Source organism: Cricetulus griseus (genome assembly GCF_003668045.3).
Source record: "Cricetulus griseus strain 17A/GY chromosome 1 unlocalized genomic scaffold, alternate assembly CriGri-PICRH-1.0 chr1_0, whole genome shotgun sequence".
In the NCBI taxonomy this organism is placed as follows: domain Eukaryota; kingdom Metazoa; phylum Chordata; class Mammalia; order Rodentia; family Cricetidae; genus Cricetulus; species Cricetulus griseus.
Genome location: NW_023276806.1, coordinates 157,213,951 through 157,240,913, shown reverse-complemented (window position 1 = coordinate 157,240,913; position 26,963 = coordinate 157,213,951). Strand labels below are relative to the sequence as shown.

The window sequence follows — 26,963 nt, the reverse complement described above, 5'->3', positions numbered from 1 at the left end:
GAGCGCCTTTGAAACTGCGTTTCTGCACCTCTCACCCAGCGCCGCGGCGGCTGGAACCCGCGCGAGCCGCCCAGCCAATCACCGCCGCGCTTCCTCCCGCCGCCCGCCAATGGCGGCGCGCGTTCTTGGGGCGTGCGCGAGCCAGGCTGCTCTCCCCCTAGCTTGTGTGTGGGCTAGGATCGCCGCGGACTCCCGGCTTGGCCGCACTTGCTCGCTAGTCGTGCGCCCGGGGCTTTTGTGGCGTGGCCGGCCTGGGCTTTGTGTCCCGACTTCTGCTCTGCCCCGTGGCGCTGCTCCCGGCCCAGGGATCCCTTCCAGAGGCGGCGGCGGCGGCGCAGCCCCGGAGCAGCTGCGAGCGAGCGAGCGAACGCGCCGGCGTGAGCGACGACTGTGAGGGGCCGGGGAGGGGGACGAGTCTCCGAAGCCGAAGATGCCGGAGTTCCTGGAGGACCCTTCGGTCCTGACCAAAGACAGGTTGAAGAGCGAGTTGGTGGCCAACAACGTGGCGCTCCCGGCCGGCGAGCAGCGCAAGGACGTGTACGTGCAGCTCTACCTGCAGCACCTCACGGCGCGCAACCGGCCTTCGCTCTCCGCGGGCGCCAACAGCAAGGGGCCCCCCGACTTCTCCAGCGACGAGGAGCGCGAGCCCACCCCGGTGCTCGGCTCCGGGACCTCCACGGGCCGCGGCCGCGCCGCCGTCGGCAGGGTAAGGTTGGCCCGCTTGGGGCAAACCGAGGCGGGCGTTTGGCAGCCGCCGCGGCGCGTGCTCGGCAGCGGGGCTGGCCCCCCGCGGGGTCGCCGTGGCCGCCGGCCGGGGAGGGGAGGGAAGGAAGGAGGGGAGTTCTCTGTGCGAGCCGCCGGCTCGGCCCGGAGCCCTGCGTGCTCGGGAGTGGGTGTAGACGCTGCTTCCCGAACCCCTTGCTAACCCCGCAGGCTCGGCCCCAGCGTGCGAGCTGAAGTTCGAGCGTTTTCCCGCTTTCGTGCCCAAGTGACTCGCAACAAAGTCTCAGAGCGCTCCCTGGAGGACACTTTGCGACATAGTCATTTCTGACCTTTTTTTTTTTTTTTTTTTTTTTTTTTGAAATAAAGACATTCCCGCCTTTTTTTTTTTGGCCTACGGAACCGTTTGTTTCCTGGGGCGAGTTACTCATTTGCAGTTCACGGGCCCCGCTTTTAGTGAGTTAGCTTTACTGTAAACTGAACACTGCCTTTGGAAAAGTCGTTCCTGTAGACGTATTGCAGAGTCCTAATAAGAGTTTTGAGTTGTTTACGGTTTTTAAGATGTTGCTTGAGGAAGTAAAGATTGGGAAGCATCAGTATCACAATTTGGAGCCTCAGACCAGTGAAATCTAAGATGGGTTCCCTCAAATGTTTACCATGTTGCTTTTTTGTTGTTCTTTGGGTGCGTTTTAAGTAGCAAAGTTGGTTTATATTTAGTTACCAGAATTCAAGTCATAAAAAGTAGTTAAGACTCTGACTGGTGTGACTTAAAAATCTTGGAGAGACCTAACGCATGTTTTGGTTGGAGGTGTTGCTACTGTTCACTGGAATAACCGAATGGATTGCAGCTTGTTACCAGAATTCAAGTCATAAAAAGTAGTTAAGACTCTGACTGGTGTGACTTAAAAATCTTGGAGAGACCCAACGCATGTTTTGGTTGGAGGTGTTGCTACTGTTTACTGGAATAACCGAATGGATTGCGGCTTGCTTCTCGGTGCTGGGAATTGAACCCACAGCCTTTTTGCTTAACCTGTACTAGCGCGGAACTACACCTCAAGCCGCCAGTTGCTTCTTTGAAAGTTTTACAGTGTTTTGTTTAACGTTAGTTGTTTTTGTTTTTGCTGATTGCCCAAATGAGAAAAAGATACGCCATAGGCACGTGCGGATTTAGATGAGAAAACTACTGAGCTTCACTTTCCCCACGTCTTAAGTCTCGCACGTAGTAGAGTTTAGTAAGCACTAACCCGGTAAATAGAAGGATCGGGTGCCTGTATTCCCAGCGCTCCCTCGGGAGATTTCGGCTGCGAGCCTCAGCTCCTTGAGCTCTTGTTTAAAAACAATAAATTAGTAAATATTGACCAGCCACATCTATTATCTTCTTTGGTGACTCCCTATTTGTGGATGGAGGGGGGCAAACATACCATTTTATTGCATTTTTTAAATTAAAACAAAGGATTTCATCCGAAAGTTTTACTTGCATGTGTATCAAGTTCTTTCCGAATTTTCTCCCCTTCTGCCCTCTCACTAGTCCCTTCTTAGCCCTTCTACTTTACATATATACCATGTATCTTTTTAAATATCTAGATTCTGCATATGAGAGAAAGTTTGCCATATTTGTCTTTGAAAGGGGGTATTGAGATAGGTCTTGATTTCACCATAGTCAAGGATGACCTTGCCTCTGACTCCATTGTACTGCGATTGTGGGTGTACACCGCCATACCTGACTGACTGGCTGGTTTCACTTAACATAATCTCCAGTTTCATACATTCTGCTTATGACAGGATTTTGTTCTTTGTAGACAAATGAAGTGTGTGTGTGTGTGTGTGTGTGTGTGTGTGTGTGTGTGTGTGTGTGTGTGTGTGTGTGTGTGTGTGTGTTCGTTCGTTCCGGTTCAGTGATTCTATGCTTTTTGTGGGTTTAAAGTCACGTTAGGGAGCTAAGGAAATGACCTGTCGAGCAAATAGAAAGACCTCCAGCACCCACATAAAAAGCTGAGTGCAACTGTGACATATGTCGTAAAACACACACACACACCCGTACATTTTAAGTACACTTTTTTTTTTTTTTTCTGTGTAGCTTTGGAGCCTGTCCTGGCACTGGCTCTGGAGACCAGTCTGGCCTCGAACTCACAGAGGTCCACCTGCCTCTGCCTCCCGAGTGCTGGGTTTAAAGGCGTGCACTACCAATGCCTGGCTTTAAGTACACCTTTTTAAAGTACACTTTTAAGTAGGATTTACTAGCAGAGAGTGGTCGCTCATATCTGAAATTCCAGCATTCAGGATGCCGAGGTGTGGGCTGCATTGATGAGAGTTTGTCTCTAAACAAGAGAATTTTGTTTTTGCTTTTTCCTTTTTTGAAAAGTTATTTCATACAGGGTTTCTCTCTAACTGCCCTGGCTATCCTGGAACATATTTTATAGACACACTGCTGCCTCCCTTGGGCTGGGAGTAAAGGCTTGCGCTGCCACACCCAGCTGAAGAGCACCCCTTACCTGTTTTTTTTTTCCTCCACTCCCTTTTTTTTTTTTTTTTAAGATTTATTTATTATGTATACAGTATTCTGCCTACATGTATGCCTGCTGTCCAGAAGAGGGCACAAGGTCTCATTAGAGATGGTTGTGAGCCACCACGTGGTTGCTGAGAATTGAACTCAGGACCTCTGGAAGAGTAGTCAGTGCTCTTAACCTCTGAGCCATCTCTCCAGCCCCCCACTCCCTTTTTAATTGTATGTGTGAATGTTTTGCCTGCATTATGTGTCTTGTGTATGCTTACTCCCCAAGGGGGCCATTAGAGGGCATCAGAACCTCTGGAGCTGGAGTTAGAGGTGGTTATGATGAGCCTCCCTGTGGGTTCTGGGAATCAAACCTGGATCGTCTGGAAGAGCAGCCAGTGCTCATAACCACTGAGCCATCTCCAGCCCCTTCCACCAGCTCTTTAAAAAAGTAGCACCACCACCCACCTCAAAAAAAAGGGGGGGGCATTGGTGGCACACGGTTTTTCCTAGCACTCTGGAGGGAGCAGCATGTGATCTTTGAGTTCCCAAACTGTCAGTGCTACACAGAAACCCTGTCTCAACCAAAAACAAAGATCAAAAAAAGGGGTAGCATTTGAACTGTCTTGGTACTTATTTAGTAAGCAAAAAAAAACAAAAGAAAAAGATATTTTCCATTTCAAATGATACATGGTGGGGGTAGGTTTTCTCTTAAATCATCCAAGTGTTTTAACCCATAAATAAATCTTTGGAATGTATGTAAAAATTAAATCCCAGTTCATCTGCTGGAGTTAGCCATCTATATAAACGTGTGCTTTCATGTTTATATGCATAAGACTTTGTTTCAAAACAAAAGAGTTCTACTAGTTACCATGTTTGAGTTCCTCATGTGTGCTGATTTTATTTTTGACTTTTGAGGTTGAGTGCCCAGATAATATAAGTGTGTACCTCCAGGTGTGTTCTTAACTACTGCAGTTGGTTTCTGCAGATATGTCATCTTTTTATTGTTACTTTTAAAAATTGTGCTATTTGCTCATCCCAGCTCAACTAATCATTACATGAAAGGACACCCCCCCCCCCCTTATGAGCATCTGTTATATACAGAGGGTTGGTCTGTACTTCCAAGAACAGAGGGACAGTTTAGAATGCTGTGGGCATTGTGTTGATCCCTCATCACTGGGGTTGGGGACAGAGTACCTCCTATGCCCATGAATCTCCAAACCAGCGCTATTGCCGGAGTTCTTTCCCAGGGTCTCATAACAATAGATAGGTTTGTATTTTCCACCTGCAGTATTTAAATTTTTTAAAATGTATAGCATTGATTGGACTCAATGATATCAACTACTTAAAGGTATTGGCAATCAGTTGGTATGGTATTGTTTTAAACTACATGAGTAAAGTTAGTTTTGATTTCAGATGTTAAATTATCATTTTTAAGTCTTGTAGAACATTTATGATTACTTGTGTGAAGTTGTTCTCATGTGTTTTTCCTGCCTTGGTCTCCTCAGTGTTAGAGTGCAGGCATGTGCTACCATGCCCAGCCTTCGGAAATATTTTTAATTAAAGGACAAATTGTTTCATGTCACCATAGTATTTTACTTTGTCATGGGGGCAGGCTGTGTTTTTGTATGTTTTGTTTTCCCCCTTGATTTGTGTGTTTTTTTAAGACAGGGTTTTTCTGTAGCTTTTGGATCCTGTCCTGAAACTCACACTGTAGTCCAGGCTGGCCTCGAACTCACAGAGACCTGCCTCTCTTCCTCCCGAGTGCTGGGATTAAAGGCATGCACCACCACTGCCCGGATTGTTTCTTATTTTTAGGCTTTTTTTTTTTTTCTGGCTTTTAACTATCTGTATTTTTAGGTGTTACAATGATCTAGATAGTGGGCACAAGAGTAAACATTTATGGAGTTGGCAATTTGCCTCTTTGTTTTCCTGTACAGAGTATGCAAGTTGCCCTGTTAAGGAGCCAGTGGAGTATAGTGACATTCTTGAGTGAGCCTGTCAGGGGAGATTGCGCTGAGGGTTGAATCCAGAACTTCATGCATGCTTATTTATTGCATTTATTTACTTGTTATATATCCCAGACTGTCGTCAAATTATGGTCCTATTCACAGACTCCGTATGCTAGGGGTTCAGGTATGACCCCACCATGCCTGGCTAATGATGAAACCTGTTGGTGTTTTTTTTTTTTTTTTTTTTCTTCTCCTGTTTTTGTTTGGGGTTGTGTTGAGGCAGAGTTTGTAGATGTAGCCCTGGCTGTCCTGGAACTCTTTACCAGGCTGGCCGCCAACTCAAAAGATCTGACTGCCTCCAGATGGTGTTAATTCCAGCACTCTAGAGGCAGAGACATTTGAATCAGAGTTCGAGGCCAGCTTGGTCTACAGTTAGTTTCGATATAGCCAAGGCTACACAGAGAAACCCTGCCTCTACTGGGTTAATTTCTAGAGTTCTTTAAGTTAGTGCAAACATAATGCTCTTAAAATGGAACTGGATAGTAGCTAGTATGGTGGTTCTTATCTCTTGTTCTAGAACTCAGGAGCTGGAGGCAGGAGAATTGCTGGGAGTTCAAGGTCATCCAGGGTTATAGCACTTAGGAGCACTGGCTGCCCTTCCAGAGCACCTAGGTTTGCCTCAGCACTGGCATGTTTGCTCAAATCTGTAATTCCTTGTTCTGGAAACCTAATACCCTCTTGTGGCCTCCACAAGTACTGCATGCACGTGATATGCGCAGTACATTCTGGCAAAGCAAGAATTGCTCACATAAGTTTTTTCCTAAAGAAAAAGATCAATTTATATACTTAAACAGAGCTACTATAGGGAGAATTTCACACAGTTAATACTTGCTTCTTGGTTGAAACTGCTGCTTTGTTAATTATATATACCAAGTTACACACTTCCCAATTTTTGTTCTTACTAAATGTGATGGACCCTCTACTTTCTGGCTCACTCTATGAGAGCATATTGTCCACTCAAAATTTTTCTTTGTTCACTTAAAGTTTTTCATTATGGAAGTGTGAGTTGGTTTCCTGCTTCTAAAAGTCTTCTGTTTTTTGTTTTTGTTGTTTTGTTTTGGGGGCAGACTGAAACCCAGGGCATGCCAGGCAAACATTCCACTGTGGAGCTATGGCTAGAGAGATGGCTCGGCCATTAAAGGCCAGGCATACAACCAAAAACATAAGAAATGGATTTTTTTTTAATGACTTAATTTTTTCTCATCAAATTGTACTTTGGATTATTTGGTTTATGGGCTAGGCTCTGTTTGTTGTTTCTCTGTTTTAATCTTTTATTTTATGTGTATGGTGTTATGCCTGCATGTGTGTCACTTGTCCAGTGCCCTAGGAAGCCATTCAGATCCTCTGACACTAGAGTTAGAGACTGTTGTGAACTATCAATTGGGTGCTGGGAATTTAAGAGCAGCCAGTACTCTTCACTGCTGACTCATTCTCTTGCCCCCCTTTGTCTCATTTTTGATGCTTGGGATAAAAATGTGATACAATTCTTGCCTACTTTCTCATATTCTCTTACATGCTATATCCAGATTACTCAAACTACACATTAAAAAATGCTAGCCCGGTTTGAAAAGAGTCAGATTGGGCCAGTCATCATGATATAGCATAGCTGTAATTCCATGACTCCTAAAAATATGTAAGGTTCCTATTACAAAGTTAATTTGTTTTTATTTCCTTTTGGACACTTGATGATGCCATTACTGTCTCTTCAGTTAGGCAGGGCCTTGCCACTAAGCCATACCCTGGCCCCCAACAGCAATGTTTTAAGTTACTTGTTATCAGGCTTGTACAGTCTAACTACAGTTGAACTTAGTTAGAAAAGCCTGCAAATAATGGTTTTTAGTTTAACCAAATTGCTTTGGCTAATGTAACAATAAGTCACCTTGTTGATTGCATAGAGATTGCTATGTAGATTAATAGTTTTCCTGTAGAGAAGGTAATTGTATTTTGCTTACAGAAAGCCACAAAGAAAACTGACAAACTGAGACCAGAAGATAAAGATGACCTAGATGTGACAGAGCTCTCTAATGAAGACCTTCTGGAGCAGCTTGTGAGATACGGGGTGAACCCTGGTCCCATTGTGGGTAAGTTGACCAAGTCTCAAATGTTTTTCCAAGAAGCAAGACACTAGATCATTTTTTTACTCTTAGTAATGGTTAGAATTTGGGTTTTCGGGGGCTATCTGTCATTATTTACATAATCAACAAGTTTAGTTTGCTTAACTCTAAATAAGAAAGACAAAATGAGAGTTTCAGTGGATGATATATTAAATTACCTATTGTTGATGTTGTCTTAGTCAGTGGTCACTTTGGCTATTCTGTAAGACTTGCATCTTACCCAGTCAGATCATCTCAGTCAGTGAGTTAGACATAGACTAATGAGCAGAGTACAAATCATTCAGTTCCTAACAAGTTCCATTTCCTAATTAACAGTAAAATAGTTTTTATTTAAGTTTGTCTTGATAACCCTAAAGAACAAAGGAAACAGAAGGCATGCAGAACTAAATACTAGAGATTCGTCATTTGCTTTTCTAGATAGCAGCATTTTTGCCGGGTTAATTATGATTTTCTTGCAGGGTTTAGGCAGTGACCTCAAGATGAGACAAATTAACACAACTTCAGGGTTGTGTAAAAATTTCAACACTGTGGAGGGGGGTGCGTTTTGTTATAGCTATCTTTGGAAACGATGATTTGTTTTTGTCTTGTTTGTTTGAATCTGAGTCTCACTGTGTAGTCTGCCTAGCTTTGCTACCCAAATGCTGGATTTTAGAAGTATGTTCTTCATAAGCTACTCTCAGACAAACCTGTAGCTGTAATTACCAATAGGCTATTTGATATCTTTTGTAAAATTCTGAGAGACACTGAAGTGTATGTTATGTGAAATATGCTAAATTGTATGTTAATGCACCAGTTGTTTATGAGTGATATACCTGTTGTCATCATCTTCCAGAAATTGAGGAAAGATACATACCTAATGTAAATAGCAAATTAAAGATAGTCAAATGATTTATAGGATTTGACTCATGGTTCACTATTTATAGGCATATTGATCTTAGTGCTATGAAGTGTAATAATTTTTTGTTCAGGGTTCCATCTGTTCATACAAAAGCACTTTAGGGAGCTACAGAGACAGGTCAGCATTTAAGAATGCTAGCTGCTTTTAGAACAGATCTATTTGAGTCCCAGCATCCAAATGGTTAACAACTATCTGTAATGCTATACAGCGCCCTCATCAGACCTACACAGGCACAGGGACATGATGCACAGATAGACACGCCAGCAAAACACCCACTCACATAAGTAATAAAATCTTTTTTTAAAATTGTAATCTTGAGCCAGGCGGTGGTGGCACATGCCTTTAATCCCAGCACTCGGGAGGCAAAGACAGGCGGATCTCTGTGACCTTGAGACCAGCCTAGTCTACAAGAGCTAGTTCCAGGACAGCCTCAAAAGCCACAGAAAAATAAAAACAAATTGTAATCTTGTGCACAGTGGTGGTACACACCTTTTAATCCCAGTGCTTGGGAAGCAGAGGCAGGTGGATCTCTGAGTCTGGGCACAGCCAGGGCCACACAGAGAAACTCTGTCTCAAAAAAAAAAAAAAAAAAAGATCCAGGCTTGTATTAACGTCCCAGAGAAACAGCTGTTTTGGAAGAATACATTATATGTTATTTTTAATCACTTACTTTAGAAACAGGAAGCATGTTGCTTAAAATCTGGTTTCCTGTAGGGGCTGGAAAGATGGTCCCCGTTTGAAGAGTCTATGCTGCTCTTTCCAGGACCTGAGTCTTTCCCAATGTCCTGTAACTCGAGCTTCAGGGGATCTACCTCCTCTGGTCTCCAGGCATCTGCACTAATGTACATACGTATGCATACACATAACAGTTTTTTGTTGTTTGTTTGATTTTAGTTTTGTAAAGATAGTCTTATGACAATACTGATGGAGCTTTTGCCTTAACACAGGGACAACCAGGAAGCTGTATGAGAAAAAACTGTTGAAACTGAGGGAACAGGGGACAGAATCCCGATCTTCTACTCCTCTGCCAACAGTCTCTTCCTCAGCGGAAAATGCAAGACAAAATGGAAGTAATGACTCTGACAGATACAGTGACAATGACGAAGGTAAAATTGTGAATACTGTTAATCAAATATGTGGGGTTTTTTCCTGACTCAGTGTTAACTATGAAGAAGGTAAAATTTAAAACAGTATTGACAACGGAGTGTACATACATACATACATACATACATACATACATACATACATACAATTTTTTGTCTAAATAGCCATTTAACTTTTGCTTCAAATGGAATTTTTGTAATGGCAAAGTTCTCTTTCTCCATTATCACATCTCCAGAAGAAATCATTAATTTGGTATTTTCTTTAAATATTTATTTATTTATTTATTTATTTATTTATTTATTTATTATGTATGCAGTGTTCTGCCCAGGTCAGAAGAGGGTATCAGGTGGCATTACAGATGGTTGTGAGCCACCATGTGGTTGCTAGGAATTGAACTCAGGACCCCTGGAAGAGCAGCTAGTGCTCTTAACCACTGAGCCATCTCTCTAGCCCCCATTAATTTGGTATTTATCTTTCCAATTTTTATATTTAATGATCAGTTTGAATGCTGCTTTGTTTTTAAAAATTATATATAAATGATGTGCTGATTCTTTCATGTGTTATTTTGTTTTGTGTTATGTTTTTTGGATCATATTACATGTTTATATTTTTATTCCTTATAATTAATATTTAGTTTTAACATTTAAATATGGCATTTTCTTCTCTATTGATAGGCATACAAGTTATTTAAAAGATTTTGCTTACATCCATTGATTTCATGGCAATTTTGACCATGATTTTAAATATTTTTGAGAATAGATCAGGAAGTACATTACTTTTTAAATTAGAATAAATGGAGAGTTTGATACTTAAGAGTTTTAACTCATAATTTGCTATTTTTGTAAATATTTAATTTGACCATGCTTTCCAATGCACTGGTATCAAATTGGTTGCTGAGAGTGTGGAGGATAGGGTCCTTTTCTTCAACAGCACTGTCTTAGCAAGGAGGCAGAGAATATGACCAGCCCAAACCAGTCATGCTTAAACTTCCTGCCTCTTTTGCCTCTACAGGAAAGAAGAAAGAACACAAGAAAGTGAAGTCCACTAGGGATTTTGTTCCTTTTTCTGAACTTGCATCTGCTTCCTCTGGTGGATTTTTCCAGGGTATTTCTTTTCCTGAAATCTCCACCCGTCCTCCTTTGGGCAGGACTGAACTGCAGGCAGCTAAGAAAGTACATACTTCTAAGGGAGACCCACCTAGGGAGCCTTTTACTGACACAGCCTTGCCTAGGAGGGGACAGGTACAGAAGGTAGCCCCTGGACGGAATGTATTTATTCCTTCCGAGTCTACCTATGATAGATACGTAGAGAAAAGTTCTTCGTCATCTTCTCAGCATGAACTCGCTGCCAGGTTGGCCTCTGCTGCAGCTTCTCCTTCACGGATAAGAGAAACCACTACTACTTACTGTAAAGACACAGTAGAAAATATTTACCGTGGAGGGAAAAGTAGAACTCGGCCATCGTGTACTGAGGGGTCTGATGTTTCAGATCAGTCAATTCTCTCTAGTGAAAGAGAAGTTCTCCAAGAGTCAGAGAGATCACAAGTCATTTCTCCACCACTTGCTCGTGAAATCAGAGATTATGTCAATTTTCTGTTAGTCCAGGGTGGGGTCGGCAGTTTGCCTGGGATTTCTAATTCTGTACCCACACTGGATGTAGAAAACATATGTAAGAGATTTGGCCAGTCTAACCGTCAAGACTTTGAATCCCTGTCTCCTCCACGCACAATTCCTAGACTCAGTGAGACCCCACCAAAGGAAGGGGGTTCAGGGTCACATGTGGCATTTCAGAATGTACCTGAATCTGAACATATGTCTTCTTTTGCCAAAAGTGTTGTCTCTCATTCCCTTACTACCTTAGGGATAGAAATGTCCGAGCAACCACAGCATGATAAAATAGATGCCTCAGAACCATCTTTTCCTCTACACGATTCTATTTTAAAAGTAATTGAAGAGGAGTGGCAGCAAACTGATAGGCAGCTACCTTCGTTGGCATGCAAATATCCAGTTTCTTCCAGCGAGGCAACACGGATATTATCAGTTCCAGCAGTAGATGATGAAATCTTGGGGCTTGTTTCTGAAACCACCCCACGAGCAGCAATTCAGGCGTCCTCCACTGAGTCTTGTGATAAACATTTGGACTTAGCTCTCTGTAGATCTTATGAGGCTGCAGCATCAGCACTGCAGATTGCAGCCCACACTGCCTTTGTAGCTAAGTCTCTGCAAGCCAACATAAGTCAGGCTGCACAGGCTATTAGTGCAGATCCTAGCCGTGCACCTCAAGCACTTGAGATTCTGAGCAGATCCTATGATGCAGCTTCATATCTCTGTGATGCTGCATTTGATGAAGTAAGGATGTCTGCCTATGCCATGGGCTCTTCTACTGTGGGGCGGCGTCATCTGTGGTTGAAGGACTGTAAGATTAACCCAGCTTCTAAGAATAAACTGACTGTTGCCCCCTTTAAAGGCGGAACATTGTTTGGAGGGGACATACACAAAGTTATTAAAAGGCGTGGAAATAAACAGTAATAAAGTCAAGGACAGAGAAAGTTACCTTTGATTTGTAGAATTTATGAACATTTCTAGGAATTCTAGCAATTTCTATGCCAGAATTTTGTTTTCAGTAACTTTTAGTCTAATAGAGCTAGTTTCAAGGTATTCAGCTTCTACTCATCAAATTATAGTATAATTACACATACAGAAGCCTAGTACAGTTTAAGTTTAGATCACATATTTGCCTCACATAAGTTGACAGCTTCCTGTTTTACATAACACTTTTTACACAAGTCTTACATTGTTACCTTTTAGTTAAATATTTTACAGCTCTTAGAAATAAAAAGAATTCCACTACTAAAATATCAGTAGAATCCTCACTCCTCCCTGGTCCCCCCCCACAGGCTCAGTAGCCCAGGCTGTCCTAGAACTCATAGAGATCCATCTGCACTGTGAGTACTGGGATTAAAGGCGTGTGCCACCACTGCTCAGCAGACTCATTTTTTTCAGATCTGCTTTCTGCTGCTTATTTTCATAACACAAATCTCTCTTGCTAGTAAGCCTTTTGTCCACTCATGACATTGCAAAGCGTCTACAGGTGACCTTTGTAGTTTAATTCTTTTCATCACTCTTGGCTAAGTATCTACACATTCTAAAGTTTGTTCACATCCTTGTTCATGTTTTTGTCTACAACAAACTGCTTTCAGTGACAGCACACAAACTTGCTGATTCACAGACATTGTATAAGAATCAAAGGGAGAGGGGCTTGAGAGATGGCTCAGTGGTTAAGAGTACTTGCAGCTCTTCCAGAGGACCCAGGTTCAATCCCCAGCACCCACATGGCAGCTCATAACTGTCTGTAACTCCAGTTCCAGGGGATCTGACATCTTCATACCAATGCACACAAAAATAAAGTTTATAAATTATTAAAAAAATTAAAACAAAAAAGAATCGAGGGGAGAGGGGCTGCATCTCAGTGGTAAGAAGCATGTACTTGTGCATATGGCCCTGAGTTCAGTTCACCGACATCCAACGAAAGTTTAATGAAAGAATTTAAATCTAGTCATGCTTTGTAAGAGACCGGTAAGAGATGCATTGCATACCTGTATGTATGTGTGCACACAGACTCACATGGGTGCTTATTTTTTTAGTAAACTAATAAAAACAATGTACACCTGTACGTTCTGATAGAGAAGATAGCCGGAAGTTCATGGGTCATACGAGCATGTGACCACACTTTGAGAAACACAGCCACGGATATTCTGGTATAGCTCATGTTCCCTCAACATGATTTGTTAGATGAATAAGACACTAGAAAGGGCTGTTTTACTTACATGATTTAAAAAGATGTCATATATCTGGGGTAGTCAAATTTCAGATCAGAATGCTAAAAGCACATTTGAATTATTTTCTAAAATCCTTAAGAAATTTTGCTATTCCCTAATGTCTGTGTCTGTATGAAGCAATGTATTATCCTGTTTTCATTTGTATGGTTGTAAGGTAAGGTAGCCTGATTGTAGAGATGCGGAAAGTAGTCTTAAGCATAAGTAAATACAGTCCCTGAGTGTATGTGTCTACTACTACCATGTTCTTAGACTCTACACTCCATCTCTGCAGCTTTGTTATTTGTCTTCTAAAATGTACATGCATACATGTACCTGTTAAGTGCTGTGTGATTTCTTTAAAGCAATGTATTCCTGTAGAATGCGTCTACAAATTCAATAAAGTTGTTAAATTTGAACAGTTTTGTGTGGTCTCCAGAAACATGTTTTATGTGTGCTTTCTTTTCGGAGTTTCAACAAGTGGAATATTTGGATGAACATACCTTTTCCTTTTCATCATTGAAACATTCCAATAGTATAATTGAAAATATTCTAGTTGTCATGTCCTTTGCACTGTTTAAGGATCATATATTTAATTGGCTGTTTAAATCTAAATTTGAACCAAGGACTTAATTTGTAACCAGATAACTAATTTGTCTAGTCAGTGTCTATTTCACTAATAGGGTTTTTGGTTTTTTTGTTTTGTTTTGTTTTGTTTTTTGTTTTGTTTTGTTTTTTTGCTCTGGGCTGTCTCAAAAAAAAGAACAGAGTAGACTTTATAATACTGATGAGTGTACCAAATACAGATGCTCATAGACTTGGTTGCTTACTCTTAATTGACCTATTTGAACTATTTTCGTTAACAATCACTATCTTGGGGGAGAGAGGGATTGAAGGTGTATTTGGACTCATTATGTAGCTCATATATTGTGTATAAGATTAGCATAGAAGGCCAGTAAGAGACCAAGTTATCCTGATCACTTTAAATCGTGGCCACATTGAGCTTGTATAAAATTAAGGTTTAAGAACTGATTCTATTCTTGTTTCTTTGCGGAGAAAGCAAATTTTTGGAATAAATTTTTGCAATAAATTGACTTTCTTTACTATGATAAGTGGCCACAAAAGTAGAAAAGTTAAGTTTTTGCTTTTTTTGAGGCAGTCTCACTATGTAGCATAGGCTGGTCTTGAACTCCAGATCCTTCTGTCTCTTCAGCCTCAGGTGCTAGAATTGCAGATGTGCACCACCATGGCTGCTGAGAAGTTAAATAAGATTCTATATAGGTCTTCAAATTGTGGTAAAATCAAGACTAAAAGAATTAGAATACTCAGCTCTTTTTTAAACTATTGGGAGACTATCATTTTATTTGCTTATTTTTGGTGCTAAGGATTGAACCCAGCATCCTGCACATATACTACTGATCTGCACCCCCTAATTTAGACTCTCCTTGGCAGTTACCATTTACTGTCAAATGATTGGTGCTACACAATCATGTGAAATTTTGATTTAATAGTAACCTTTGCTGTATAGCAGTAATGTAGTGCATAAACAATACTTCCACATTTGCGTTGATTTTTATTTTCATTTATTTATTTATTTATTTTTGTTAAGCGCCTCCACAAGAGCCGTTGAATTCTCTTTTAAGTTTGAGGTTATTCTAGAGGTGGGAAAATGGAAGAGAATAAATAGGAAGGAGTAATCAGATTAAACACTGGAAAGGGATAAAAATGGACTAAGATTATAAAAGTAGAGATTTGGACTGTATTGTAAGAGGGTTCGTTTGATGAATAATACCACTAAGAAATTTACTTCACTGAAGTATTGCAGTAAACAGATTGTCATGTGCACTAACATACCTAAAACCAAGGTTCCAAAGTGATATTAGTAAAACATACCTAAAGTGTTTCAGTAAATAATGATTTCTCCAATATTATTTCCAGACTCTAAAATAGAGCTCAAGCTTGAGAAGAGAGAGCCACTAAAGGGCAGAGCAAAGACTCCAGTAACACTCAAGCAAAGAAGAATTGAGCACAACCAGGTATCTTTAGTTTTTTGATCATGTGCAGGTGTAAGTCACGTGGCCAGCACTCATCTGTCTTGTGTTTTGACCTTTTAGAAATAGTTGTCCCGTGCAGTCCACCCTACTCGGTCCACTTAGTCTCATTGTTAAATGGTATGGAAAATAGATACTTGGTGGGCTTTGTCATTAGCATAGCCTGTGCTGTGTGTCCTGTGCAGAGCAGTCTGGTGTTGATCATACTACCCATTTTTCATTTTGGTACAGCGGATTTGAACCTGGAATCTCAGGTATTCTAGGCCAGTGCTGTACCATCACACTTCCTTTTAAGAGAATTGTCTTAGAAAATAGAAATGCACTTTTGATGTAACTTCTTTGGAAACCAGGCAAATAGTTTTATATATTTATCTTTGTCTAGATTTCTGAATTTGAAATTATTTGTAGCTTTATCCTACACTTTGAAACTAGTATATTTCTAAAACTATATATTGTAAGATAAAGATTTACAATTTTGGGGGTAGGAAGAACAAGATACAGTTTCCAAAAGGAAAATTATAGGAAAGCACATGTAAGGCATTAATGATTATATGGTTTTACAAAGGAACATTGCTGGCTCTAATTTAGGCTTGGTACCCAAAGTTCTTTTTAGTTTTTTGAGATAGGGTTTCTCTGTATAGCTTTGGAGGCTGTCCTGGAACTAGCTCTTGTAGACTAGGCTGGCCTCTGCCTCTGCCTCCGCCTCCGCCTCCACCTCCGCCTCCCAAGTGCTGGGATCAAAGGTGTGTGCCCCTGCCACCACCACCACCGCTACCACCAGCCTACCCAAGGTTCTTTTCCTCATCCTTACTCTTCAACTAGACAGTGTGTTACTTTATTATTCATCTGTCTTTTCCATGTTCTGTCTGCTTCATTTCTGTGGTGTTTTTGAAACAGTATTTCACTAGACAGCTCTGGCTGGCCTGGAACTTGCTGTATAGACCAGGCTGGCCTGAAACTTGTAAAGCTTTCTGCAAGAGCGGGTGTATGTACTGCCATGCCCTGCTTCCTTTCTTTTGTGGGGTTGCAGTGGAGAGGCAGGGCCCACTGTACCCCTGACCCTCCTGCCTGTGCCTCCCAGATCTAGGTATAGGAGTGTACCACCATTCCTGACCAAACCATTCCTAGTGGTTTACTAGGTATTAAGTTGGAATCTGAACAGTAAATCTATACTAGTTTCTACTACAGCTATTTTCTCCTCCCTCCATAATTGATCATGACAGTATTTCCTACATTCTGGAGGTGGTAGGTTGTTTCAAATGTCTCATTTGTTTCTTGGTATCCTATATAATCTGGCATACTGGGGACCACACCTGTGTGTGACAGTGTAGTAGACCTTTTTTTTTTTTTAGTCAAAATAGAAATGTTGGATATCAGTGCTAGAGTAGTCTTTTTAAATATTGTAGTTGAACTGACACTACTATATCTTTTTAAACACAAGTATGTAGCTGGTGACGACTTGTGTTGGACAGCATAAACCTAAGGTGTTGGTCAGGATTTGGATTCTGTTTCTTTGACAAGAATATTTCATGAATGATGATGTATCCTTCCTATTGATCATTTCAGCAAACAACATGGATTTCCTTAAATATGCTAAGATTAATTAACAAATTCTGATGTTGAAAGTTGACCCATCTGATGTAAAGCCTTTAAAAGTTTTAACAGCTGTGAATGATATTGCCAAAGTCCATGATTTTATTTTATTTTGGTTTTTTTGAGACATGGTTTGTCTGTGGCTTTGGAGGCTGTCCTGGAACTAGCTCTTTCTTGTAGACCAGGCTGGTCTCGAACTCACAGAGATCCGCCCGTCTCTGCCTCCCAAGTGCTGGGATTAAAGTCATGAGCCACCACTGCTTTCCTCCATCTTTAAAGAGAATTTGTGAATACATAATGACATTTCAAATTCACAAATACAGGCTATAAATTTGGTTCTGACCTGTGTCTCGTGCTGAGTATCTTGGTTCTTCTAATTATACTTTTCTTAATTTAAATATCATGTTTTTTACATATTTCAGAATAGCGCTAATGCTGCTAAATGCAATCCATGTTATTTTCATTAAGATATCACTAGGAGATAAAGTAAAATTCTGTGTTTAAAATCTTGTGAATTGCTTTTTGCAAGCAATAGCTTAATGTACTGCTAAAGTTTTATGTTACTCTATAGAATTGATTGTTTGTTTGTTTGTTTTGTTTTTTTTCCCCTGAGTTTTAGAGTTTGTTTTCTTTATGAAAGTATTTTTTTACATAGGTTGTTTTTTTTGTTTTTTAAGGATTTATTTACTTATTAGGCATGCAGTATTCTGCCTGCATGTATGTCTGTAGGCCAGAAGAGGGCACCAGATCTCATTATAGATGGTTGTAAGCCACCATGTGGTTGCTGGGAATTGAACTCCAGACCTTTGGAAGAACAGTCAGTGCTCGTAACCCCTGAGCCTTCTCTCCAGCCCTACATAGGTTGTTTATATTTGCCTTTCCCCTTTACACACCAGTCATATCTTCCTAGAGTTCACTCCAAATCAAAATAGATCCTTCCTTCTTTCCCATTCCTTGTGCAGCCGCATCCTATATTTGAGATTGGTGCCTATGCTATATTTTATTCAGCTGATTTCCTGTGGTGAATGTGAGAGTTTTCACTTGTGTGGTGTTTATGCCACCACAAGCAGCCATTTGCAGGTAGTATTTCATCTTGTCAGTTTGTTTGGGGAAAATAGTTTTTGCAAGGTATCACCAGTGTCTTTGTATCACAGCAACACTGAGAAAGACTGTTCTCTATTGGAGTAACATAAGTCAGTGTGGATGGTCATAATTAATTATGCTTTACATACCTGTGGGTAGTGAACACTTGAAAATAATATGGCTTTTTATCTTTATTCTCATTTATATATTCTCTTTCCCACTGTCCTGAGAATCAAATCCAGGGACTCTTACATGCTAGGAACCTACTCCATCCATCCTTAAGCTATACCCCTTTGCTAATATTTTGAGAGAGCCTCACTGTGTAACCTAAGCTAGCCTCAAGCTCCTTATCCTGTTGCCTCAGATCCTGTGGTTTACAAGGTGTGTACTACTATGTTAGACTCCTTTAAATTTTATTCTAGTTTACTTCAGATTTTGGAGTGGGGTGGGGGGTGTGTGTTTGGTTTGGTGTTTTGTTTTTTGTTGTTGTTGTTTTCTGGTGTGGTATGGTTTTTTTGGTCAGAGTTTAGATTTCTGTTTTGAGATTTACAGCCTTTATAATATCCCAGCTCCTGTATTCTCACATGCCACAGCTACTGAGTGTCTTCTGAATAACTCTTCACATAGTAGCTTAATCAGAATCCAGTGAGAAAAGATTTGTTTCTTCCACTTGTTACAATGATAGATAACTCAGGGCTTCTCAGGAACATCTTGCTGAGGACAGATGGAACTGTGATCTTATTTGACCTCAGAGCATAGAGCACTCATAATATGTAAGTGCTCTGTGTAATTGTTGGTGAATCTTTCTAAATTCTGCCATGGAATGATAAATTTATTTATTTATATCCCCAAAGTCAGTTGTTATGAGTGGCCATGTGTGCATGTAGTCAACAGCACTGCAGGCCAGGCACAGCAGAATGATAAGTGGGAGGTCATGGCCGAAAATAGAAGTGTGTCACCAGGATTGAGACGCACAGGTTGTTGTTGTGTCCTCTGTTGACATACTTGGGAATATGACTGTTCATAAGAATTCATTGGGGCTGAAGAGATGGCTCAGAGGTTAAGAGCACCAGCTGTTCTTCCAGAGGTCCTGAGTTCAATTCCCAGCAACCACATGGTGGCTCCCAACCATCCATTATGAGATTTGGTGCCCTCTTCTGGTGTGCAGATATACATGGAAGCATAATGTTGTTGTGTATTAAATAAATAAAATCTTATTTAAAAAAGAATTCGTTAAGTTTTAATATATTGTTTTATTTTATAATTCATCTTTGACTTTGATTTTACATTCAACAGAGATTTCCTAACCAATAGCAGGATAAGGAACCCTGAGGTTCAGATTGTGAGTCAAAAATCTAATGATTCTGGTGCTGGAGAGGTGGCTTGATGGTTAAGAGTTCTTGTAGAGGACCTGAATCGGGTTCTCAGACCCATGTCATAGTTCACAGTGCTTCTAACTCCTGCCCCAGGGATCAAACACCCTCTATGGCCTCTGATACGTATGTGTATGTAACACAGACACACACACCAGGCATATTTAAAAATATTTTCTTTTGTTGGGTGCTGGTGGTTTGTAGCACTCAGGAGACAGAGCAGGCAGGTCTCTGTGAGTTCTAGTACAGCCAAGGCTACACAGTAAAACCTTGACCTCCCCCCCCCCCAAAAAAAAAGAAGCTTTTAATTTACATTGTCAATCCAAATAAAGATAAACATGAAATTCTTTTTTGCTTGTTTGTTTTTTGTTTTTTTGAGGTAGGGTTTTCTGTATTGTTTTGGAGGTTGTCCTGGAACTCACTCTGTAGACCAGGCTAGCCTCAAATTCACAGAGATCTGCCTGCCTCTGCCTCCTGAGTGCTGGGATTAAAGGCGTGCGCCACCAACACCTGGCCTAAACATGAAATTCTACTAGGAGACTTTGTGTCTTTTTAGGGTTAGGGTGATGGCAGTTCTAGTAAATCATTATGCTTATCACGGCATAAGAAAAGTAGCTCTTTTGATTTAATAGTTACTAAAGACATAATGCTGTTATTGATATTCACAAAATACTAGCTTGAACAGAAGAGTCAGCCTAAGCATATTATAGTACTTCGAGGCACTGGTTGAATGGATTTGAGCTAGCATGCAAGAACTGCTAAGGATGAGATGCTAGTAATTGAACATGGCATTGTATATGCTAAGCAAGCTTTGTCCTTAGCCCTAGATTACTTTTTAAATCAGTCTTGTTATGCACCACCGTAGGCTGTCCTAGAACTTGTGACAGTTCTCTTGCTTCTGCCTCCCTGAAACTAGGGTTACAAATGTTAGGCTGCTGTGCTCAGCCATTAAGGTATTTTTTAAATGAAGGGTGGAATCCATTTTATGCCACCCATCGAGATTCATCTGGGGCTGGAAGGCAAAGCTGTCTGCTTTCTGTAGAGAGGTGAGGATACAATTACAATTTGACAGTGACTTGTTAGGGACCTGGTAGCATAATTGTTTCCTAGAGAGAAACAGTTAGAGGCACTCAGGAAATTGTGAGTTTAGGAAGTAGATTGTAACAAATGGCATGCTTATAAATCATGGTCAGTCTGCTTTGCTTTCTGATTACAAAGCAGCAAAAGCAGTACCTTAGAAATATTTCTAGGGCAGAGCATTGATTGTAATTGCTGGCATGTGGAGAGTTGTTGGTTTCTGGTGTGCTAAAATGGTCATTATTAAAGGTGTTTGTGTTAGAATATGACTTTTAATGTGTTGATGCTTGAATAGAGCTATTCTCAAGCTGGAGTAACTGACACTGAATGGACAAGTGGACCCTCCAAAGGCGGATCTCTGCAGGCATTAACTAGGGAGTCCACAAGAGGGCCAAGAAGAACGCCAAGAAAAAGGGTGATGCAAGGCTTATTGCTTAGAATTGGGTTTTCAGATTGGTAGGGATTTAGTGGTTATTTTACATTTATTGTTTTTGTTCTGTTTTCAAACTAACAGGTGGAAACTTCACAACATTTTCGTATAGATGGTGCAGTAATTTCAGAGAGTACTCCCATAGCTGAAACTATAAAGGCTTCAAGCAACGAATCCTTAGTAAATATGTTTAATAAACTATCTTAAGTGCTCTTTTTTGGAATTACCCCTTAGTTGGAATTTGGGAGGTGGTGAATTTTGGCAAATCACAAATTTATATTACATTTTAAACTAATTTAGTCCAAGTTTCTGCATTTTAGAATATTTGAATATAGCCATCCTACAAATAAATTTAATTCATTGCACAAGAATCCTAAATACTATGAAAATACTTTTTTACTAAATATTTGAAGAATTACAAGGTCACATGTGAACCACTTAATGTATTTGTAGATCCTGTTACCTAAAATTTATTAGGGGAAAAATCAAATATTGCAGAAGTGGAGTATCTTTTTCATTTTAAGTGTCTTTGCTATGTTTGGATAATTCTGAGTCTGAATAATTTGAATCTTGGCAGGTTGTCAATAGGTTCACTGGAAATTTCAAGCATGCATCTTCTATTCTGCCAATCACTGAATTCTCAGACATATCCAGAAGAACACCAAAGAAACCATTGCCGAGAGCCGAAGTAAATGGATACAATTAAGCCCACTGTCACTCATCTTTCAGAGTTCTTTAGTGGGAGGGGGCAGAATTACTGGGAGGTTTATAAAAGTTTGTATGTATGTTGTGCATATATGGTTTAAAGACAATTTTAGTTTTGGAAATGGAAATTAATATAATATGACCTACTAATTAATACCATGCTCTTGCTTCTGTGTGGCTCTCCAGTTCCTGATTTCAGGGAGTTTGTGTGCTGCTTGTAACATGCTCTTTTTGTCATGGATCCAGGTTTAAAATGCTTCTGGGCTGTGAGGGATGCTGCACTTTGGTTGAAAAGTCCAGCGATAAGACTTTCAAAACCATGGTGAACTCCCATATAACTGATCTTTAAAATGCTCGCTGCATGGCTCATAATTTTAATCTTTAGCAAAGGAAATAAAATCTTTTTTCAAGTTGGAATGGCTTAATTGACTTAAAACAAGATAGAGGTCTATATTAATTAGGCGTTTTCTATTTTTAATCCTTTCCTTTATCACAGAATTTCTAACAGGAAGAAACTGTACTCTTAATGCAAGACAAGGAAATTCAATAGGGAATTAGGCTGCTGGGTATCTCCCTCTTGAATGTGTGGCACTTTTTCCCTCTAATAACTACCTGTTTGTTGTTCATTGATAAAATTTGAAGATTCTTGGGGGGTGTGAACAAAGCTAGGCTAGACGAGAGGGTATTTTGTTCCCTAAAATGTTTGGGTGTTTCTGTTACTGCATATGTATACTAAATTTTAACTTGTGATTATTTCTTTGTTTCTTACTAGGTGGGAGAAAAGACAGAGGAAAGAAGAGTAGAAAGGGATATTCTTAAGGAAATGTTCCCCTATGAAGCATCTACTCCAACAGGAATTAGGTACGTGGATAGATTGGATGGAGAAAAAGTATATTCTAGGGAACTTTCAGTTCTTCATCACAACATTGTTGTAGCTTTGTTCTCAGAATCAAATGGTTCACATCCATGAAAATTGACTCATTCAAAGTTTATTTTATCAGTATTTTATGGAGTATTACATGTAATTCTTTTAGGGAGGAAATGGGGACACAGTTTGGCAGTGCTTGGGATCAAATCCAGAACCTCATACATGTTTGGTGAGCTCTGTGCCACTAAGTTATGCATACCCTTTGTTTCTTTTTAATTTTATTTATGTTGTGTGTTGATGTTTACTTGTGGAAGCCAAAGGTAGACACTGGGTGTCAAGTGACTTCCTCTGTTGCTCCCCAATTACTATTTTGAGATGGGGTCTCATTGAACCTTGAGCTTATTGATGTGGCTAGAAAGGTTAATCCACAAAGCCATCTCCTGGGCCCTTCCTCCATAGTGAGACAGGGTCTCTCACTAAACCTCAAGCTTACTAGTTCAGCTAGATTGACTGGCCAACAAGTCCCAGGAATCCTGTCTTCTACCTCCCCAGAGAGCAACTAACTCTTAGAGTTGGTTCTCCTGCTTCACCTTGGGTTCTGAGGATGGAACTCTAAGGGACATTGAGCTTGGTGGGCAAGCATGGAGCTTTTTCACTGGCTGAGTCAGTTAATTAGCCACTTACAGATGAGCATGCTCATGTATGCTGGGAATTGAAACTTGGGTCCTCATGTAAACAGCAAGCACTTTGTCAACCACACCATTGTTCTAGTACTGCAAACTCCTTATGTAACTGAGGATAACCTTGAACCCTGATTCTTGTGCTTTCACCTGGATGCTAAGTTTGCAGATGTGTGCACAGCAGGCTGGGTTTTGTTTTTGTGTAGGCAGGTGCTGGTGTCAAGGTTGCTTTTCTCCTTCCATGTGAGTCGTGGGGTCATTGGGCTTGGTGGCAAGTGTTTTGGCCCACTAAACCATCTCACCACCACTGCTTCTGGTGTTTTGTTTTGTTTTTGTGTTTGTTTGTTTGTTTGTTTTTGAGACTGGGTCTCAAGTAACCAGGCTGATCTATGCTTTACAGTCTTCAGCTCCTGACACACATCCATGTGCTGGGGTGACAGGCATGTAGGACCTTATGCAACTTCAGTTTTTCACAACTCAAAGGTTTACAGCCAAAGCAACCTTGTATCTTCCTTCTTTTCCTTCTAAATAACCCTTGAAAATCCTTTCAGATGGGTTTAGAGAGTATTTATCCATGTTTTAAAAATTATTGTATAATAAATAATGCACGGAATTTTTTTTTTTTTTTGGATGGTTTTGCAAAACAGGATTCCAGTGTGTAGCCCTGGTGATCCTGGAACTTGCTCTGAAGACCAGGATGTTCTTAAACTTTGAGATCTGCCTGCCCCTGCCTTCCAAGTGCTGGGATTAAAGGTTTTGCCACCACATCTAGCTAAAGAAACAGCTGAAGGTGCTGGGAACCAAACTCTTAAGTTTTTTTTGGTTGTGAGCCTAGCCCTTAAACAGCTGAGCCCATATCTCCAGCTGAAAGACCCCCGAAGAGGTACTTTCGTAGAAGGAGACCCGCACCCAGGAATCAGCGAGACCACGAACTTGGATGCAAACTGCAAGAGGCTTTATTGGAGATACGGGTACCCGGGCGACTTAGCTTCTGTGAGGCCAAGCGCGCTGAGCCAAGGGAAAGGGGTCCTTATATAGGGAAAAAGGCGCAAGCTAGGAGCAGGGATTCTATTGGATAATTCTAATGAGGCATTGTACAGAGCTATTCCCATTGGTCAATGTAAATGAGGCGCTATACAGGGTTATTCAAATGAGGCGAAGTATAGAGTCATTCAAATGAGGTGAAACACAGAGTCTTTCAAATGAGGCGAAATACAGAATCATTTCTATTGGATGGTTCAAATGAGACACAGAGCCATTCCAGATCAGCATATTCTCAAGGTCTGGTGTCTGGTACAACAGATTCAATTCCCTCCGCGTCCGGATAGCTGACCTTGGGACGGAGGGTGGAGGTGTGGGGGCGGGGCCCCGGTCCGGCCTAACTGGTGCTCTCGCCCTCCGGCCAACGCACCTGGTGCTCGCCCTTGGGCCGGCCCACCTGGTGCTCGTTGCTCGGCCCCAGCCCCTAGGCGCCGTGCCAGGCGGGGCGGGCCGGGGGCGCGAGCCCTGCCGGGGTGAAGGCTTGGGAGGCCCCGGCAGCTCCGCGGCCCCCGTGTCCTTGGCCTTGGAGGCGGCTCCCCGCTCGCAGCTCCTGGACAAGCAGCACCGCTGCTCTCCCAGCTCAAGTTCCCCTTCCAGGCGCCGCCCGCGCTGCATTCTCCAGCCCCTGGCTGAACCCTGGCCCTGCTTTGCTCAGTCCCCGCCGCGCTGCCCTCAGTCAACTGCTCCTCCCGCCTGCTCCAAAGAGAACACCCAGCACCGGCACAGGCGGGGAAGACAGAGGGGCAGGGGGCATGCAGAAGCATTCCGAGCGGGTCTTACACAGCCTGCCGCTAATTTTTAAGATGGATATGTAGTTGGGAGCCTGGCGTTGGTGGCACACGCCTTTAATCCCAGCACTCAGGAGGCAGAGGCAGGTGGATCTCTGTGATTCGAGACCAGCCTGGTCTACAAGAGCTAGTTCCAGGACAACCTCCAAAGCCATAGAGGAAACCCTGCCCCGAGGAAAGAAAGAAAGAAAGAAAGAAAGAAAGAAAGAAAGAAAGAAAGAAAGAAAGAAAGAAAGAAAGAAAGAAAGATGTAGTTGGGGCTTTAGCTCTATAATAAATACCTACCGAGCATGCAAGGCCCTGGCTCCCCTCCCAGTACCACCACAGGAAGAAAAAAAAAAGTAACAAATAGACTCCCTGCCTTTTGGTGGTGGTGGTGGGGGGGGGTTCGAGACAAGGTTTCTCTGTGGCTTTGGAGGCTGCCCTGGAACTAGCTCTCGTAGACCAGGCTGGTCTCGAACTCAAGGAGATACACCTGCCTCTGCCTCCCGAGTGCTGGGATTAAAGGCGTGAGCCACCACTGCCCGGTGGCTCCCTGCTTTTGTGTGTCAATTTGCTGCTGCTGCTTTATATAATGTGCTTAGAATTAAAAATTGTACTAGCATTTGTTGTTAGTCAGAGGATTAATCTTATGAAATTCTCTTTTACTTTGAACAGTGCTAGTTGCCGCAGACCAATCAAAGGGGCTGCAGGCCGGCCGCTAGAGTTCAGTGACTTCCGGATGGAAGAATCGTTCTCATCAAAATATGTCCCCAAGTATGTTCCCTTGGCGGATGTCAAGTCAGAAAAGACGAAGAAGGGACGTTCCATTCCCATGTGGATAAAAATGTTGCTGTTTGTTGTAGTAGCAGTTTTTTTGTTTCTGGTCTATCAAGCTATGGAAACCAACCAAGGAAATCCCTTCACTAATTTTCTTCAAGATAGTAAAATATCCAACTGAAGAAATCACTTCGGCACATTCAACTTGATCTCCTGTTTTTAATAACTGTAGAAAAACATTTGTGTCCACTGTTGCCTGAAGAACTAACATTGTGGTTTCACCTCAGTAAAGTCAGTGCTGCATTGAAAAGCAAACGAAATGCATACATGGACCTCATTTCAATATTTTGGACGTTGGAGATCACACTGTGCCATATGAATAATTTTTTTAGCTCTGGAACTTTTTTGTAGGCTTTATTTTTTTAATGTGGACATCTTATTTCACTTTTGGGGAAAATGCATTGTTTTGTGTATTTGAAAAATAAGGTAAAACATGGTGATGTAATGTGAAGCTACACATTAAATACTTGGAATTCTTACAGAAAAGATTTATGACTTATTCTCTACAGAGTAAAAACGTTACAAATGTGAATGAATTGAGTTAGAGAGGGTCACCCAGGTGTGCTTCCTGTAATGCAGCGGTGTGCTGTTTATGGAAGGGTTAGCTAGCACTGTGACTTCTGTCAATGATGGCATTGCTGGTGCAGCCCTGTGATACTACTTCCTGAAATAGTTTCATATGATGAAAGTCCTACTTCCTTAAAACCATTTAAGTACACTTGCTTCTAGGGCAGCATAGACACCTGTTTTCAGTTACTATTAACTGACTGCGTTTGGAAGAGTTGTTAGCTATGAGACTGCCATTGGAATCTTGTACTTTTTATCTACAGCAAAGCGTTTATCCTGTCAATCCAGAATATTATCAAAATATTCTTTAGGTAAATAAGTTTGCAGGGGTATTTGTTTAGAAGTTAGGAACTAAACACTGGTCCTCTGTTTCATTTGGATTCATTGTTTCAATGTCTTCTATTACCAAAAAAAAAAAATTACTTTGCCAGGGATTTTTGTGTTTTAGGTTGATGAGGGGTGTTTATGGGGTTTTTGTTTGTCTTAACCATATAATTCCTGATGTAATTTGATTTAAAAGTATATCATTTGCTTTTAAATCACATATGCAGTAGCAAATGCTTCATTTGTAATTTCAAATAAGGTGGGCATTATGATTGAAGTGATTAACAATATCCTTATGGTTGTCTTATTTTTTAGCTGAAATTTACCTCATGTATGGCTTAGATAAAGTTGCAGTAAATTTAAATTTTAGTAGAATCAAGTAAAGCAAAAAAATTTTAAACTTAGTCATTT

General features: G+C 41.1%; 1 protein-coding gene across 4 annotated transcripts; it reads left to right on the top strand.

Annotated features, from left to right (window-relative positions):
* The first annotated feature begins 173 nt into the window (after positions 1-173).
* On the top strand, positions 174-26,149 carry Tmpo (thymopoietin). 4 transcript variants are annotated; one of them, XM_027392623.2, is made up of 9 exons: positions 189-706; positions 7,178-7,304; positions 9,183-9,341; positions 15,092-15,189; positions 20,626-20,745; positions 20,845-20,940; positions 21,338-21,448; positions 22,238-22,326; positions 25,500-26,149. In XM_027392623.2, exons 1-9 carry the CDS (start codon positions 431-433, stop codon positions 25,780-25,782), a joined length of 1,359 nt encoding a protein of 452 aa, XP_027248424.1. In that variant the 5' UTR covers positions 189-430; the 3' UTR covers positions 25,783-26,149. The 4 variants fall into 4 exon arrangements, with proteins under 4 accessions (XP_027248423.1, XP_027248426.1, XP_027248425.1 ...); XM_027392624.2 differs by lacking the exons at positions 20,626-20,745; positions 20,845-20,940 and having other exon boundaries at positions 186-706; XM_027392625.2 differs by lacking the exons at positions 20,626-20,745; positions 20,845-20,940; positions 21,338-21,448 and having other exon boundaries at positions 185-706.
* The last annotated feature ends 814 nt before the right edge of the window (positions 26,150-26,963 follow it).

Bases quoted from the DNA above. Each gene is read 5' to 3' on its own strand.
- Tmpo (XM_027392622.2), top strand. From the start codon at position 431: ATGCCGGAGTTCCTGGAGGACCCTTCGGTCCTGACCAAAGACAGGTTG. The intron at 707-7,177 runs GTAAGGTTGGCC...TTTTGCTTACAG, and splicing joins GCCGCGCCGCCGTCGGCAGG to AAAGCCACAAAGAAAACTGA. The intron at 7,305-9,182 runs GTAAGTTGACCA...GCCTTAACACAG, and splicing joins GAACCCTGGTCCCATTGTGG to GGACAACCAGGAAGCTGTAT.